This window comes from Mytilus trossulus, chromosome 2, assembly GCF_036588685.1.
Source record: "Mytilus trossulus isolate FHL-02 chromosome 2, PNRI_Mtr1.1.1.hap1, whole genome shotgun sequence".
Lineage (NCBI taxonomy): Eukaryota > Metazoa > Mollusca > Bivalvia > Mytilida > Mytilidae > Mytilus > Mytilus trossulus.
The window spans coordinates 60,563,713-60,581,479 of record NC_086374.1 but is presented as its reverse complement, the minus strand read 5'-3'; the positions used below and the strand labels follow the sequence as shown (position 1 = coordinate 60,581,479).

The 17,767-nt window shown below is 32.9% G+C and overlaps 1 protein-coding gene across 2 annotated transcripts; it reads right to left on the bottom strand.

Annotated features, from left to right (window-relative positions):
- Positions 1-416: 416 nt before the first annotated feature.
- LOC134707692 (galactosylgalactosylxylosylprotein 3-beta-glucuronosyltransferase 1-like) lies at positions 417-16,653 on the bottom strand. 2 transcript variants are annotated; one of them, XM_063567683.1, is made up of 5 exons: positions 16,392-16,653; positions 4,159-4,699; positions 3,425-3,511; positions 1,969-2,172; positions 417-1,060 (listed from the first exon to the last, which is right to left on the bottom strand). In XM_063567683.1, the coding sequence occupies exons 1-4, from the start codon at positions 16,481-16,483 to the stop codon at positions 2,095-2,097; spliced, it is 798 nt and encodes a 265-aa protein (XP_063423753.1). In that variant the 5' UTR covers positions 16,484-16,653; the 3' UTR covers positions 417-1,060; positions 1,969-2,094. The 2 variants fall into 2 exon arrangements, with proteins under 2 accessions (XP_063423753.1, XP_063423752.1); XM_063567682.1 differs by having other exon boundaries at positions 428-1,060; positions 4,159-4,703; positions 16,396-16,653.
- Between the last annotated feature and the right edge of the window lie 1,114 nt (positions 16,654-17,767).

Below are 17,767 nucleotides of genomic sequence, written 5' to 3'. Positions count from 1 at the left end.
GAAACCGCCTTACTCCACACATAACAATAATCTACAGATAGACGGGCGGACAGACGGACGCAAAGTGAGACGTGACAGATCACAATTGCTCACCTGACCAATATATTTTTCAAACGAAAATTTCTTCTTTTACCAGCGATTTTACATTGTCCTTTCATACTTTTTGTTTTTTTAATTTTTTGATTTTCGGAGGTCGTGCCAGACTTTACTGTGTTCGCCACAAACAACTCAAATCAGAATGAGATGCAGTCACGCATGCAGTTATATTTATTTTCTTGAGATACCAAGCATACAGTAATACGGTACGTACAAAATTGAATTTCAAGTACAAAACCACAAGAATCCCATTCGGCGCACAGTAGGCATGACGTAAACTAGCGAATCAAAGAATTCAACTTTATTTATAACTAATATAAGATTTATTTTGAAAGCAGAGACAACTGTGTATCTTATAATCGGCATATTTTGATATTGCAACAAATGAATATTCCATTATTATTCATTCTCAAATTAAAGAACACAATTTACAAGAATATTTAGTATATAATCGTAAACATAGCGAACAGGGGTAAATATAAAAAGCAACTATATCACTGGCATCTTTTTCTTCAAAATAATCATGTTAAATTATTTGATTGGATTGCTTGACCCTTATGGGTGTAATTTTGCAATACAGGATATATATGTAAAGAATCAAAGTAAAGTAGCAGTCTGTTTGAAATAAATCTGATATAAGAGTATTTTTTTCAGACTTTTTTTTAATTTTATTGTACCGGAATATTGATAATCATTTACAACATTGCGCGAATAATTATGTGATTTTTCTCTCTCTCGCCTGCTCGCCCGCACTCTCCCTCCATCTTTATTTTTAACATGCATCAAATGACTTGACTGTCCTTTGTTATCAACTACGCGATTTCTTCTCAGGTTTTCTTATGGAAGGCACTCTTTCGTTTTCCTTTTCCATTTCATATTGATGGTTTCTCGATGCCTGTATTGTAATGTTGTAACTTGAGTGTTCAATAACTGGGTCTCTGGCTTTCGTGTGCCATACAAGTACCTGCATATATTAAAGAAAATATAAAAAACCCAGTTAGGTAATGATATCGATTAGATTATTTTTTTATTTGTCTTGTAATCTATCCCCCCTCCTAAATGGCATTATAGTTTGTATTTTCAAGCAATAAAATTTATTTAACCATCATTATTTAGTAATCATTTGCTGGATAAGCCTTTGAAAATACACTATGCTTTTTGTTTCAACAGTCAATTCACGCTCAAGGCCGTTACTTTTGTGGATAGTTGTCTCATTGGCAATCTTACCACATCTTCTTTTTTACATAATATTTTAGTGAGACAAAATAATTATCAAATTAATTATTTTTGGGAGTGTATAGAATGAATGGTGCAAAATACTGCATTCTAGGCATTTCCAGTGAGTTTGACAGTGTTATATATTTGGACACTATTTATATATATTTTTTTTTCATTTTTTAAGACGACGCTACTCGTGCTTAAACATATTGTTATTCCTATGAATGCGTAGGTATTGTCATTTCCTAGATGATAATTTGGACATTTACACATACACATTAGACTAAATAACACACAGAAAAAAAAGTATGCTTCATTGTGGTTTACACACGGAATAGCGGCGTGTTTTGTTTTTTTTTGTATTCGCACACGTACATAAAATATATAAATGCACGCAAATCGATATTTAAGAATTGAATTCTGTTATCTTTTTATTGGGGTGTAAAAATGTTGACCGAAGTACATGTTGTATGAAGCGTTTCAATAATGTGCGCACAGTCAAAGCTTTTACAACCTTATAATATTACTGAAAGAAGCATTCAATTCTTATGTATACATTATTTTTATATGGTCATAAAAACAGAAGACATGATTACTATAAGAAGAATCTTATATTTTAAGGCTCTAAATCTAATTCATAGATTATTTGGTTACCTTCGTACATCCATTTCCCTTTGGTTCTAAATCACGCAGTAAGCAGCATATTTCCAAAAACATTGTCTCCTGGTAACCAACACGAAATGTTTTCCAAAAATATAATTGTGGGTTAAAATAAAACATTTAAGTATTCAATGCGAATCCTGCCATATCTATTGGAAATTTTCTGTTTTCAGTATTCCATGCATTAAATTTTACCACCTGAAATAGAAAGGTATTTTTTTTACATAAACGTAAGCATCTAAGCATTTAAATCCTGTGTCAGAGAATCAAGCGGCGAATCACTATCACTCTTCAATCAAACTTAATCACCATGCACGCACTATACTCTCATAAACCAAACTGTACAAGCTAAAAATGAAGAAAAAATAAAAGTCTTAATAAAAGAGGGACGAAAGATACCAAAGGGACAATCAAACTCATAAATCGAAAATAAACCGACAAAGCCATTGCTAAAAATGAAAAAGACAAACAGAAAAACAACCGTACACATGACACAACATAGAAAACTAAATAATAAACAACACGAACCCCATCAAAAACTAGGGTGATCTCATGTGCTCCGAAAGGTTAAGCAGATCCTGCTCAACATGTGGCACCCGTCATGTTGCTTATGTGAAAACAAATCCGGTAAACAGTCTAATTCGGTAGGTCGCATTCATGAAAGGGAAGAGGATTGTAGTTACGACGAAAGGAACATATCCGATATCATTTGTGAAACGGTTATTCCATAACGGTCAACCAACTCGTGATGGCGTTCGTAAAATTTACGAAGGGTTGATTTAAACTTCACCATTTGGAACTCTTGGTTTGATAGCTTCCTTGTGCACAGCAACCCTCTATCAAGAAAATGATGATAGGAAATGCAAGCACGGAAATATCGTATTAATTGGGAGATATATACCCCGTATGCAGGTGCTGCGGAATTTTTCTAAATATTCAAAATGAAGTATGTTTTTAACAATTTGGACATATAAAGATAGTTTACCCTCGAGGTTTAAGAGAAGCTCATAATCCCGAATAGTTTTAGAGGTTATTGTTTCCATGTTGTTTTGATCACTGGATGTTGTTTTTACATCTGCTCTGGTATGCTTACAGTTGTCTTTTTGAAAATAAGAAGATGTGGCATGATAACAAGTGAGACAACTCTCCACCAGGGATCAAACGTGAGAAAAGTTGACACCTATAGGTCGCATTTCGACAATAAGTAAAACCAATAGAATATAGTAGGCTTTAAAAGGCCCCTATATGACAAATATATAAAACCGTTCAAACGAGCGGCCTAATTCATCAAAAGAAAATAAAAGAAAAAAAAATATGGTATGTATATAGCAACAAACGACAACAACTGAATTGACTTTTACAGTTATTTCAGATTTCCAATATCTGACATAGCCTAAATTTGTCGTGTCGGTTAACAAAATATGTATCATATGAAGAACCGATATTTTACCTTTCCATTTTTAAGAATTGGTGTTTGGTATTGTCTTCTGGATACAAATCCCACTGGCCATACTGATACTTTCTTGGTGTATCTCATCTACAAAGATAGTATTTATGATTAAATTAGAGAAAAGTTTAAAAATAGACTGGACAAATGTAAAATTATTGTGAAAATTACCTTTTAATATCTTTTTTTAATTGTTGGTAAAAAACATAATAAATCGCCTATCGTACTTATCACAAGTATTATTTTTAAATATTTATTCCTTAGATATTTTATTCTTTTTTTTGTTGTTGTTGGTCGATTGAGAGCAGCAGGAAAAACAACAACATATTGCACAGAAGCAACAGAAAGGTTATTGCTAGTAAATCCAAACAAATGTATACATGGTATACATTGTATATCAAACGGGTTTGACGAAAAATCGAGTTCCAAAATTGCATTGCACTGGCCAATATGGTCATTAAGCAACACACAAATACTCAAGAAATTTAAGAATTGGAAACAAGCGAAGTACACGCAAACGGAGTAAGAGATAGTAATTTCTTATCAAATACAAATGTTTTCAAGTAAGTTCATACTATATACCAGAAACACCAACAAATTGATTGATTAATTGATTGTTGGTGTTTTAACGTCACTTTTGGGCTATTTCGTGTTGGTCAGATTTTAAAGGTGGAGGAAGCCGGAGTGCCCCCAACAAATTGAACGATTTTGACAAATAAAAAGTATACAATTCATACCTCATCAAAGAGTTCCAAATCATACGTATTGTCATCATCAGCAAAATATACCACGCCATCTTTTGACAAATCAACATTCTTTCGTAACCAAAATATTGCTTTATTCCTTTGGTGGATCCCTTTTAGACTTGTGTTTAAATTTTTATATGGTCTTGCAGACAAATAGGTAAAATCAATTCCTGATTTCATAAGAAGTTGGTTGACTTCAGGTAGAGTCTTGTTTCCTTCTTCCACAACCATCCAATGTAAGGCCTTAACATTCTTCAAAGTGTTTGCGACTCTTGTCATTTCCGGTATCTGATTCATTCGTTTGTATGTTGGAGTTATTACATGAATTATTGGTAATTCTTGAAGTTCGTCTTCTTTTTCTTCTGCAGAATTTCTCTTAACTCTACTACGCGGGACTGACTGTTCATAATTCACTGCTTCTAATTCATTCATTCTTTCATTAAATGAAGTTTCTGTTTTAACTGATTCTCTATCATCTTCTATTGAATCAAAATATCTCGTCTCTTGAGTCTTTAAGCTTGAGTCTCTTAGTCTACCTGATTGAAAGAGGTAAATTTATTCATTATATTGCATATTACATTGTTTCCCTTTGACGAAAGAAATGAATGTTCGATACTAACACATGGTCGATACCGCTGGCCGGTGTAGTTTTTCTGTTTTAACTAAACCGAATAGCAGCAAAGATGCTATAAGTTCAACATTTTAAATTTTGCAGAACAAACTGTAAACCCTCGAAAAAAGTATGCCGCCAACCTTCGTCAGCTTCAATTCGGCTGACAGGGGTAACACTCTGCCTTTTCATCCTACATTTCTCGAAAAATAACATTTTGTGTAGACTATAGACTGCTTTAACCTGCAACCAGTCAACTGTTGAACAAATAAAGTTTCTTGTTATTACGCTTCCACATTGTGCAAAACGGTAACGTGAATATGATGTGTGTGTAAAAGTTCATTATGGGGTGTCCTCTTTGCGGTCCGCGTTTAAACTATGACCATTTCTTTGAAGGTTGTCTTAACGTCTCTAAGTATTACATCATTCTCCGCTCGTATTTTGTATTATGCATTATGTATTATATGTTCTTTCATGCACACCTCTATATTTATATTATATATTATGTATCTCTTATAAAAGTCTTATATTGGTGAAAAATTGTGTATATGTATCCTATAAGCTGTATTGCTTTCAGAATAAAGTATTATTATTAATATAACCTGACAACGGCTGATAGAAGGGGACTGGATCGTAACCCTTGGCTAGCGAAGATTGAATGTCAGAGACATTTATATTGATTTATAAGAACTACATCTTATGGTATATCGGGTGTAAATTTGCATGATAAACGAATTTATTTCCGTTTTCGAGAATTGAAATTTATTTGTACCCGGATTTTAGTCCTGTTTCTTTTAGCTTGTATACAAATATGTCATACATTTTCCGACAATGTACATTTGTGCAATTATTCGCACTCCGATTTGCTTACGATTTTGTTTTGATCTTGATTTTTACATTCTTTATGAATTTACAATATTTAAACATCGAAAAAAAATACTGTTGCCTCTAAGTAATACTGATGTAGCAGACAGAAATATTATAGTCGATTTATATTAGCCATCTTTGAATTTTTGTATAGTCGCACTGTATTACTATGAAAAAAATTAACAAGATTTTAAATTGATAAGATTTGGACCTTGAACATTTCTATTTCTTCCTTGCCAAAATAAAATACGTTTATCTATTTGCACCAATAAATTATGGATTTTGAAGCGTCACTAAAGAAATGTCGCTTTTCTCTTTAAGAATACCACTAGTTAAAACTATCATTCTTTTAGGTTGAAAGTAGTTGAAATACTAGGGATACACGTTTATTCAACATAATAGATTCACAATAACTTCTTACTTACAATTACTAGTAATACATTTTATCTATTTAGAAATAAGCTTTAAATCAAAGGTTAAGTATTAGTATATGAATTTTGTCTTATTAATCAAAACTGAAATCAAAACAAAAAATAAACAAATCTGACATAAAAGTTGAGGGTGTTCGGCTTACGTTATTTAAAATGTACCTATGAAAGGTCTTATATTAATTTTCCGTTTGCCTCGGCTGATTTCCACAGGGGTTACAATCTGGGATATGCTTTCTATTGTACATCTGGAAGAATTTCTTATGACGAAGGGTTAAAAAAGACAATTTGGACTTCTTCTAGAGAATTAGCAATAAAACACAAATTCAATTTGGGCTCGAATGTATCAGGCTTTATTGTTGTTTCTTTTCGTTATTGTCTAGTCTCCTTGTGAACCTATTAGATGTTTTTTTAAAACACTTTAAGGAAGTAAAGGTCCTCAATGCTCTTAATTTTTTTACTGTATTTGGCCAACTTAACATTTTTTTTATTGGAGCGTCATTGGTGAGTCTTTTGTAGATGAAACGAGCGCCTGGTGCAAATACTAAACTTCATGATCCTGATATTTCATGATGAGTTTATTTAATGGAAATAGAGCATGATGGTATATTTAAAAATTCAGACACATCAGCTCATTTAACAGACACGACTGGTATATTGCTTTTGTTTGGCATTGATGTAATTATATGATAAGGGTAAAAACATGGAAGAAATCACTGTGTGTGTGAAATTTTCTATATGCATTCCTAACTTAATTTGGCAAAACAAATCCGACCTAAAGCTTCGACGATTTGATTTTCAGGAATAATTTTTACTTTGACCAAATTTGGTGAATGGTATTTGATCGAAAAAGACATCACGCTATCTATACTAGGTGTCATAAAAATAGTAACCAATATAAATTCATTTTGGATATAAAAAATATACACGACTTTAAAACTCTTGTGACCTGACAATGCATGAAATCTTTACCTCTCGCCGTTTGAAAAATAAGAAACCAAAACACTATTAAATTAAAATCGTGTTAAATAAGGGAACGGTCATGAATTTTATTTTTCAGAGTGGGGGAGGGGAGTAGAATTTGAATATGAATATTTCGGCCTAGTAAGAGTTGATCCACATATTAAAAAGGATGAACACACCTCAGGGTTTAATAAGGTTGTAAAAGTGTTGATCGGTCGCACATTTCGAGAATGAAACGCTTTCGCAATTCATACAAAACGTGATTCGGTCAACACTTTTACACCCAAATAAAGTTACAAAAATTCAGTTCTAAAGTAATACGGTTGTAGCAGACAGAAATATACTCGTTTTATTTGCCATCTTGGAAATTGCTGTATAGTTGCACTCCAATAGTTTGATACACTATATCTGCATTTTATTTTGATTATGAATTAAACTCTCGACTATATGTCTTACTAAAAATTGCACGTTATCAATGTGCACCACCAAATTATGGAATTCGAGTAGCTTGGAAGGAATTTCGCCTCAACTTTGAAGTAGACCATCGATAACTTTCTTTTGGGTTGGAGGTTGATAGAATACTAGGGAGGGATACACGTTTACTTAACGAATTAAATTCACTAAATCTTGTTACTTACAATTATCACATTGTATTCTATATTTAAACAAGCTTTAAATCAAAGGTCAAGTATTATTATATGAGTTTTCTCTTATTGAACAAAATCTGAAATAAAAACAAAAAATAAACAAATCTGACGTCAAAGTTGGGGGTGTTATGCTTTAAATGTACTTATTACAGGTCTTATAATAATTGCTTCGCCTCGGCTAATTTTCACAGGGGTTACAAACTGGGGTGTGATTTATTGCTTTCTATTTTACATTTCAAGAATCTCCTAACGAAGGGTAAAGCAAAAGAATGTTGACTTCTTCTAGAAAAAGCCATCAAACACAATTTCAATTTGGGGTCGAAAATATCAGGATATATTGTTGTTTCTTTTCGTTGTTGTCTATGCTCCTTGTGAGCCCATTAGCTGGTTGGCAACACTTTTAGGATTTTTTTGTCCTAAATGCTTTTCAATTTTTACTGTATTTGGCCTTCTTAACTTATTTTTAATTCGAGCGTCACTGATGAGTCTTTTGTAGATGAAACGCGCGTCTAGCGCAAATACTAAATTTCACTCCTGTTATCTTTAATGAGTCTATTGAATGGAAATATAACATCTTTTTCGATAGCAGAATTGCACTTTTAACATAATCAGTGGCGGATCCGGAACTTTTCCTAAGGGTGGGCCGCTCCAATCATGCGTCAATGATTCCCTATATGATCAACCAAATTTTTCCCACAAAAGGGGGGGGGGGGGCAGGACCCCCTGGATCTGCCTATGATAATTGAAGTTCATGATGATTTATTTAAAAATTCAGACTCATCGGCACATTTTGGCCTGGTGAGAGTTGATCCAAATATTAAAAAGGATGAACAATCCTAAGGATTTAATAAGGTTGTAAAAGTGTTGATCGTTCGCACATTCCGAGACTTAAACGCTTTCGCGTTTCATACAAAATGTGCTTCGTTCAACACTTTTACACCCAAATAAAATTACAAAAAATTAATTCTAGATTAATAATGTTGTAGCAGACAGGAATATAGTCGATATATTTGCCATATTTGAATTAATTATGGATTTCGAGTCGTGCCTTAACTTCTTCGAAGACAACCAGTTAAAGACTAACATTCTTTTGGTGTGAAAGTGGTTAAAATACTACGGATTCACGTTTATCTAACGAATTAAATTAACACTATCTCCTTACTGACAATTATTACATGTAACATGCTATTCGGTTTAAAAACAAGCTTTAAATCAACGGTTAAGTATTAGTATGTTATTTTTATTTTATTGAACTAATCTGAAATTAAAACAAAAAAATAAACAATATGACGTCAAAGTAGGGGGTGTACTTATGATATGTTATTCAATTTTAAGCTTTGCCTTGGCTGACAATTTTTTTTACAGGGATAAGAGTGGGGGAAAGGAATCTGCATTTTTTAGAGTCTTATTAAGATGAAACGCGCGTCTGGCGTCACTTCGGTGTTGACATGAATATCAATAATGTAGTCATTTTCATAAATTTCCGGTTTACAAAACTATGATTTTTTCGAAAACTAAGGATGTTCTTATCCCATGCATAGATTACCTTAGAAGTATTTGACACAACTTGATCCTCAATGCTCTTCAACTTTGTACTTATTTGGCTTTATAAATGTTTTGTATGAGCGTCACTGACGAGTCTTGTGTAGACGAAACGCGCGTCTGTCGTACTTAATTATAATCCTGGTACCTTTGATAACTAGTATCAAATTATAAGCCTGGTACCTTTGATAACTATTTACACCACTGAGTGAGTCGATGCCAATACTGCTGGACGTTTCGTCCCTGAGGGTATCACCAGCATAGTAGTCAGCACTTCGGTTATGACATGAATATCAATTATATGTTATTTTAATAAATTAACTGTTTGCAAAAGAATTAATTAATCAAGATACTTTTTTTTATTTGTTTTATCCCAGGAATATATTACTTTAGCTGTATTTGGCAAAACTTTTAGGAATTTTGGTTCATCAATGCTCTTCAACTTTGTACTTATTTGGCTTTATACATGTTTTGATATGAGTGTCACTGATGAGTCTAATAAAGACGAAACGCTCGTCTGACGTTTTAAATTAAAAGCCTGACAACTTTGTTAACTACTAGAACACAAACTCAATTTGATCGAATATAGCAGCATTTTATGTTTTCAATGACGTTACTGATTATTTGATTAAAACACTAAAGTCTTCAAAGCTACAACATCATTATTATTATTATTATTTTACAGTTACGTCAGCTCATTTGTAAAACACGACTGTAAGAGTATAGTGTGCTCTGTTTTAGTCATTGGTATAATTGTTTAATTGTAAAAATAAAGAAACTAGTAGAAAGAAATCGCTTTGTACGTGACTTTTTTTCTTAGGCTTTTCTATCTTAACTAAGTTAACAAGTCTTCAATCATTAAAGTCATATGAAACCTCAAATAATCAAAATGTTTTTAATAACTAAATGGATAGTTTTCATTATGAAACGTATGTACATATACTTTTTTTTAAAGACAATTCTTTAATTTGTCCGCATATAGAAGAAGTTTGCTTTTTTTAATTGCTTGCTTCCAGGAGGCAATTTGCAGAAATACATTCCGTATGCATGCAAGTAACCGTTGCGTGACCCATGTCGTTAAAATCCGGTGATCGCAGTACGCATGGATCTGTCTTTAAATAAACGTTTATCTGATCGTACATGGTATACACGTGCTCATATTCATCCTTCTTTGTTGATTGTTTTATATAAGGTTTTATATAAGGTGAAAATCAATAAACTACCGCTTCAAAACAATGAAAAATCGTACATAAGAATAAGAAAAACATTATGTTTCACCAGTCACTCGTTTCATATGACTAATTCTTATAAAAAAATATTTTTATGGACACTGAAAAATCCATTTGCACGAGGTCCATATATCTATTTATATTTATGTTATCAAGTTTTTATATGTTATGCGACCTTCGGTTGTTTTCGGGATCATCTCGATAATTGATTCAATACACATGCCCTGTAAATTGTTTATTTTAGACTTTATATGTATATACAACTTGTCTAAACATCAACTCAACAATGTTAGATCTGTAAATTTGCTTTCGCAAATTTTTGTTTCTTCTCTCGCCGGGATTCGAACCCATGCTACTGAGATATCGTGACACCAAATCGCCTTCACTGTAACCGGTGCGCTAGACCACACGACCACATGGGCTTCATAAAAATGAAGCTTTCGGTGGCCGGGTGTTACCTTTCCACGTCAGTTTTAATCTAGCGTCGTTCTACAGTACATGATATATAAGGCATGAAGATGTTATTTTTACAGATCAGTTAAATTATCTATAGTAAAGGATTCTACAAATTAATGTAAGACACAGTCACAGAAAATAATTATATTTATAAATATATGTATAAGGTTTTAGAATGTGTTTTGATTTTACCTATTTTGATATGTAGAAAAGAAACAAGTCCTGTGATCCCATCTTTTCTTTTCTGAAAGTTTGCTTTAAGAGCTATCTTCTCACATTTTATCTTAAAGTTCTATTGTGTAGTTTTCTTTTTAACACACAAAATTGGATTATATGTGCACGATCCATATAGTACGGTGACAACTAAGGTAAATTTAAAAATTTAATGCACCGAAATACCTCACGTCTAATTTTGGTCTTATTTTGAAGATAAATATAATACCCTTCTATTAAGGTCTGTCGTAGAATGCCAAAGTGGTGCAGATTTTTGATAATCGCGATTAAAGGTAAAAAGGGGGATTTTAAAAAATCGAAATTTTTGGACATTTTGGACAATTTCTCGGTAGTCGCTCATGATAACTGAGAAAAAATTTCAATCAAAGCAAGCTCTAGGGGTGCTTCACAAATTCAGCTTTTAATATTTATGACAGATTGACATAGATTAGTGATGTTCACCCCCGCATCCAACATGGAAGAAATTTATAAAGATTATCTTTATTTACAAAAATTATCGATAAAAAATATTTATATTTAATATTCAGCTTTGCAATAATATATAACAATATATAAATATATTTTTGGAAAAGATTTGTTAAGATAACATAAAGAATAAAGGAGAAGTTAGTACTGTAAAGTTTACACCCGGTCCATAATTCAATAAAAAAAAATGGTCAAATTCATTATTCCTTTTTTAAACAAAAATTAATGTTGAAATTATAAAAATAGTCTTGATGCATAAATGTGAGCATGAACGCGACAGTATATGAAGTTTTATTAATGACAATAGGTCAACCAGTGCAAGAGTAATATCGTTTTGAAAATGCATGACAATGTTCATCCACTTTTTTTTTTTATATAAAACAACGCAAACAACAAAAAAATAAAGAGTAGACTTTTGACTTTTACCGTTTTAAAGCACTATATATATCACACAAACACGATTTACAGAAATTTTTATACAAACGAAGATATTTGTGTATATTTCAATAACACTTGACATTATTATGCACGTCCGATGATTTGAAGTGGTTACGAAAAACTAACACAAAAAAGTACATGTTATACTTCTAAAATATACGATGAAGTCTCCAGTTGGTTTACAAGCCTACCAACCACGTCAAGGTCGGAGAACACTGGTAGTTTTTTTTATAGTTGTTTTTTCTTTTTTTCTTTTTTTGAATTTTATTTTCTAAAAAAATTTCAATAGCGAAAAGGCTTCTAGCATCTAACACATGAAATATTAATGGGCATTGGGGTTCATACTAATCATCATCCGCGTCGTTGCAATCTTTTAAAACAGTCTGATGAGTAAGCTGGTTTCCTCGATCATCACTGCCCTGACAACCACAAATGCTTGTGCATGACAAGTGTTGTTCATAACATACACATGATTTACCTCAAATAGTTTTGCCTTTGCTTGTGCAAACAAGGTCCTGTAAAAAGTCAGAGGACATTGGCCCCTTAAAATATAGTGGAACTATCGAGCTATTACCCATTGTCCATCCAAATTCAAGAGGTGATCTAGGTGGTGGTTTTGCGATATGAGCATTCATCCAGACGTACACTTGTAGGGATACTCTAAATATGTGTTGTCTGAAAGATGCTTCTGAAGGAGGAAGTCTCACTAAGGAAGCATCCTTAGATAGCGCTGACTTCACTTGCAGTTTGTTTAGATCGCCATGTACAGATTGAACCTTGCCTTTGGGGTCATATAGATCAGCGATAAATTGTCTTCCCACTGTTACAGATGTTAAAATATCAGAACTAGCTAGATTGATCAAACTTTGATATCTTAATGGGTGTTGTTTCAATGCCTTGTATACTGTCTTTTTGCCTCTTCCAAAGAAAGAAGACGTCGTGTCGCATCCCGTTAGAGTGTGAACAGCTGGTAAAGTACTAGAAATCACTGGTCCAATGGCATTGTATATATCGTGTACAGGTAGAAACCGTCGGGCGTCTTTGGTTGAAGAAACGCATTCTGTCTGGAACAACAATTCATATATGTTTGTCATTTTGGGAAAATACCTTATACACAGAAGTAAAACATTAGTGTACGATGATTTTATTACAATGCGACCTCTTGAATTTCTTTTTATCAGCTGTTCATTAGCAAACAGAGACTAGAATGATTCTTGTATCTGCCTCTTCCTGTGTACTGAATAACTGAATACAATCAGTAACAGACCCGGCACAAATTTGTTGAACAGTCTCTGAGTTTTGAAAACATCCAGCTAAGAATAGTTCGTCTTCCTCATTCAAATCGAATTCATTGAAGTGTGCGTGCGCATAGTCACCCAAAAATCTAAATAATGCTTGTTTATACACTGTCGGCATGTCAGCAGGTTTTGCGTCTATGATTGGAGAATATGCAACGACGACATGAATGTTTTTTCGGTCGGAAAGTCTTTTGTGGAAGCCTGTCCAAAAAGGTATTATTTGTTTTTTATCATTTTGAAACCAAGGTAGTTCAACAATGTCGCGTGTAAGTGATCGGAGCAATACCTAAGTCATATCAGACACGTCAGATTTATTGGTTGCACATGATTCGATTTGGCCGTATGGCTCGGTACATCTAGGTGGGCCGAATCTTTCTTTAGGCTTACAGAAAGGCAAACATGACATGAGACTAGAAGTGTTTTCAACCAGAGCGAGGAATCTTTCTTGGCCGCGTTTTATTTTGACGTTAGCTAAGTCTGTTTGAAAAGTTGGATTATTCACAACCTGAAAAACTGCTCGAGCCATAGAATGGAATGTGTTTTTACCATCAATAGTTTCTGCATTGATATCAACGTTGTCAGACCCTTCTTGAATGAAGTCTCCACCTGAAATTTTAGGACATATGCCATGGGGGATGTATGTTTCATTTTGGGAACTTCTAATTTCATGGTTTGCTGAACTTGTCAGAAATTGTCTAACCTCAGTGTAAGACGCACAAAAGCCATGAGAATGCAACGTTTCAATAAGATTTTCAGAACCATATTCCTGATGCAACTGAAGAGCCAATGATAAACTAAAAGGGGTAAACTGTTTTTTTATGCAGAGATATCACACACTCGGCTAAAGCAATACATTTCCGTACTGTATAACCTGAGAGTGAATTGAAATCATTCTCCATATGAAAATAGTTATTATCTATTAATCTGACAGAGGTAGGTATGAATTGTAAAGCCGTGGGGATAGAAACTTCCGAAGATGGATAAAATTCAGCCGAAATTTTGAAGGATTGTAAACTGCTTCTCAAACTTTTTGCCGCATCATGTAGGGTCTGATCTTCTTGATGTATGGAATCATTAACAAAACTGGTTTTCATCTCAAAAAATTTTAATTCCGCTTTTGAATTACTGGCAGCGCGAATAGCCTCAGAAACACTGATAGAGCTACTGCAAATCATATTTGATTTACCCTGTCCTCTTTGAGATTAAACAACAATGCAATCATGCACCGTAGTGATTTTCTAGTTTGTGTTGCAGTTTATAAGTTCTATATCTACTTCTAATTTCTTGTGGAAGAAAGGAACAATATGTGTCTAGTAAATTCGACAGCGAAAATGCTTTTTTATTAAAAAACAGATCATCGTGTAGAACTTCCGTCAGGTTCTTGAAAGCAATATCATGCTCCGACTCATTTCCCTTTTCCAGTTCAGCATATAGTTAGCAATGCATGTTGAATGATACAGTGCCTTGTCCTTGAAGTTCTCCATAGAGAGTAAACTTGTTTTTTGTTGCATTTGATATATTATCAGCACGTTCAACAGACTCAACTCGCCGTAATTGCTCATCTCGCTTGTAGGACTTTTGTTTACAGAATAAACATTTAGACCAGTCTAATTGTAATACCGTTGAGTGTGTTTTAACACAAGTTGGTTCAAACACAGAATGGTTTGCACTCGATGTTGAGCATACTTCTTACCCTTTTTGAAATGTTTCCAAATTTTTTCTTACTTGTGTAGGCTTTATAACACGACCTATGATATTTTATTTGTTCTAATGGAATCACTTTTGTTGACTCAAATTCATCATAAAGGCGGCAATACACAATACCCAGTCTGACATCTATTGCGTCTAAAAGAGTAGTCTTCTCTTTTTCTGTTGCATTTGACAAATTTTCATTAGTAGATATTTGGCAAATAACGCCAATTACTCTTAAGCCTACTCCTTTTTGGAACTGAATGAGCAAACTTAACAGGACTCGTGTCCATTATTTTCCGGGTTATTTCGGGGGTGTACCAATGTGGTTTAAAATTAGTTTATTCAACAAAATCAACAAGAAATAAAACAACTAAAAAACACTAACACATAAAATCTGTATACTCAGTAAAAAACTCTAGACATTGACAATGATATAAATATGTCTTACTATAGATGAAAATAAAAAAAATACACAGTTTTATTTTCTGGGGAAAAGCAGCAAATCATAAGTCAGGGAAAATAAGAAAAGAGAAAGCAACAAGACTAAATGATGTGAAAATCAAATAGTAAAACTGCTAAATGATAAGTGTTATAAAACGGCCCGAAAAACTTAATTTGCATGCTTTTTCGAAATTTTAGGCATTAAAACTTCTTGCATAATGATTATTATACTGTTTTTTGTGAAAATGTACCACTGATGATATATATAAGAAATGTTATATACTTTGTCGGACGGTAACACTGTAAAAAAATGACATAAACATTTGAAAATCGTCCAATTCACTTAATTTATATGTTCATATGATAAGAAAATTTTATATCAATTTAAAGCTGATACATTACTCTTTCATATGATAACAACTTCTGTGATGATATCTTCATTCGCGAAGTAGTTATAAATGTTCCCGTTTTTGAAAATGAAAAAGAAAAAAATCGGAAAGTCACACTTTATCGCAATTTTACAAAAAACTGCACCGCGGGAAAACTCTACGACAGGGCTAAAATGAAAGTGTAATGTTAACTATATCTTCATGTGCATTTTCAGCCGTGAGGTATTTCGGTGCATTAAACTCCTTAACTAAGCGACTTTTCCTGATTTGTCACTCCACTAATACAAATCTGACAACTTTGCACAACCCGGTGAGCCATACTTTTCATTATAATTTAGAAAAAGCATGATCAACATTTTGTCAATTTATTAAAATATTTTATGAATTTTAATCAAGACCCCTCCATCCATCTAATTTTCATTATTATTTCAAAAAATTCACTTTATACAGAATAGAATGCCGGTAGTGATCCGATCGTAGTTCCTGCGATTTCTATTTTTTTTTTAATATATTCTAAATATTTACTTACCTGAATGTTGAAGTACGCTAAATAAAGAAACGTAAACAATAAGTAATACTGATGTAGCAGACAGGAATAAAGTCGATTTATTTGCCATCTTTGAAAGTCCTGTTAAGTTGCACTTTAATTGTTTATTCGGATTTAAAGTTGAATATGATTTAAATTCTCAAATTTGAACCACTACATGAAAGATTTTGAGTCTCTTGCAAGAAATTTCACCTGACTATTAAAGAAGACTACTGATTAAAGACTAGAATTCTTTTGGGCCGAAAGTTGTTAAAATACTAGAGATACACGTTTACTTAACGTATTAAATTCACAAAATCTATTTATTGACAATTATAACATTTTATTTTATTTAAAAACAAGCTTTTAATCAAAAGATAAGTGTTAATATCTGATTTATATCTTATTGAACAAATCTGAAATCAAAACAGAAATAAACAAAACTGACGTCAAAGTTGGGGGTGTTTTGCCTACGTTTTAATGTACTTTAAAAATAAAACGTCATATAATTATTTTCCCTTTCGATGCATAGTGGCTAGGATTCTTTATATTTAAAGGTCATGATTTGAAATCGTGGTTCAAATTAGAAATGAAAATATTGAATTTTCAAATAAAATACTTAATAAATTGAATTAAGAATAATCTTACTGTTTAACAATTACGTGATGGGTATCCGATCCGATTTTAGGACATGCACGGCTGTTTTTAAACTTCTAGACAAAACGTCATAGTTTAGAGTAGACATACTTTTTTATATGCGTCAAGTTACTGTATCGTACGATCCTTTTCGATCTGCAATCAATTCGATATTCATGCCTGACATTTCATGTACGGTGTTACAACTATAATATGTACTGACGAGGAAAAGTAACACAAGGCCACAGAAAGCTGAATTTTCCGTCTAGGTGGCCGAGTGGTTTAGAGCGCAGTGACAGTCGGTGTTGTCTCAATATCCCAATAGCATGAGTTCAAATCTCGACGTGGGGCAAAGGGACGTCACGAAGAACAAACATTCCGCAAATTTGAATTGAATTGAATTGAATTGAATAAGAGATTTTTTTTATTGCCAACACCATGGCAAGATCCATAAATAAGTTTTACATTGTCGAAATCCTTGTTAGAGTTATTGTGGTTTGATGTTGATTTTTGTCATTTTTTTTAAGGTTTTTGCCTTATATCTAATAAATGTAATAGATACATAGAAACATAAATAGGCAAAAATTATCAGCAAGATAAGATTTACTATACGACAAAATGGAGGACATCGCCAACGTCTCCTTGGAGTTATTACCCTTTAATTACATTTTTATTTTTCATTTGAGGGGTGCCTAACCTGATGAAAAGTATAATAGATAAATTGACACTTTAAATCACA

Excerpts from the sequence above, each read along its gene's own strand:
- LOC134707692 (XM_063567683.1), bottom strand. The coding sequence starts at position 16,483 with ATGGCAAATAAATCGACTTTATTCCTGTCTGCTACATCAGTATTACTT. Across the intron at positions 4,700-16,391 it reads GTACTTCAACATTCAGGTAA|ACTAAGAGACTCAAGCTTAA; the intron begins GTAAATATTTAG and ends TCAATCAGGTAG. Across the intron at positions 3,512-4,158 it reads ATTTGGAACTCTTTGATGAG|ATGAGATACACCAAGAAAGT; the intron begins GTATGAATTGTA and ends CTATCTTTGTAG.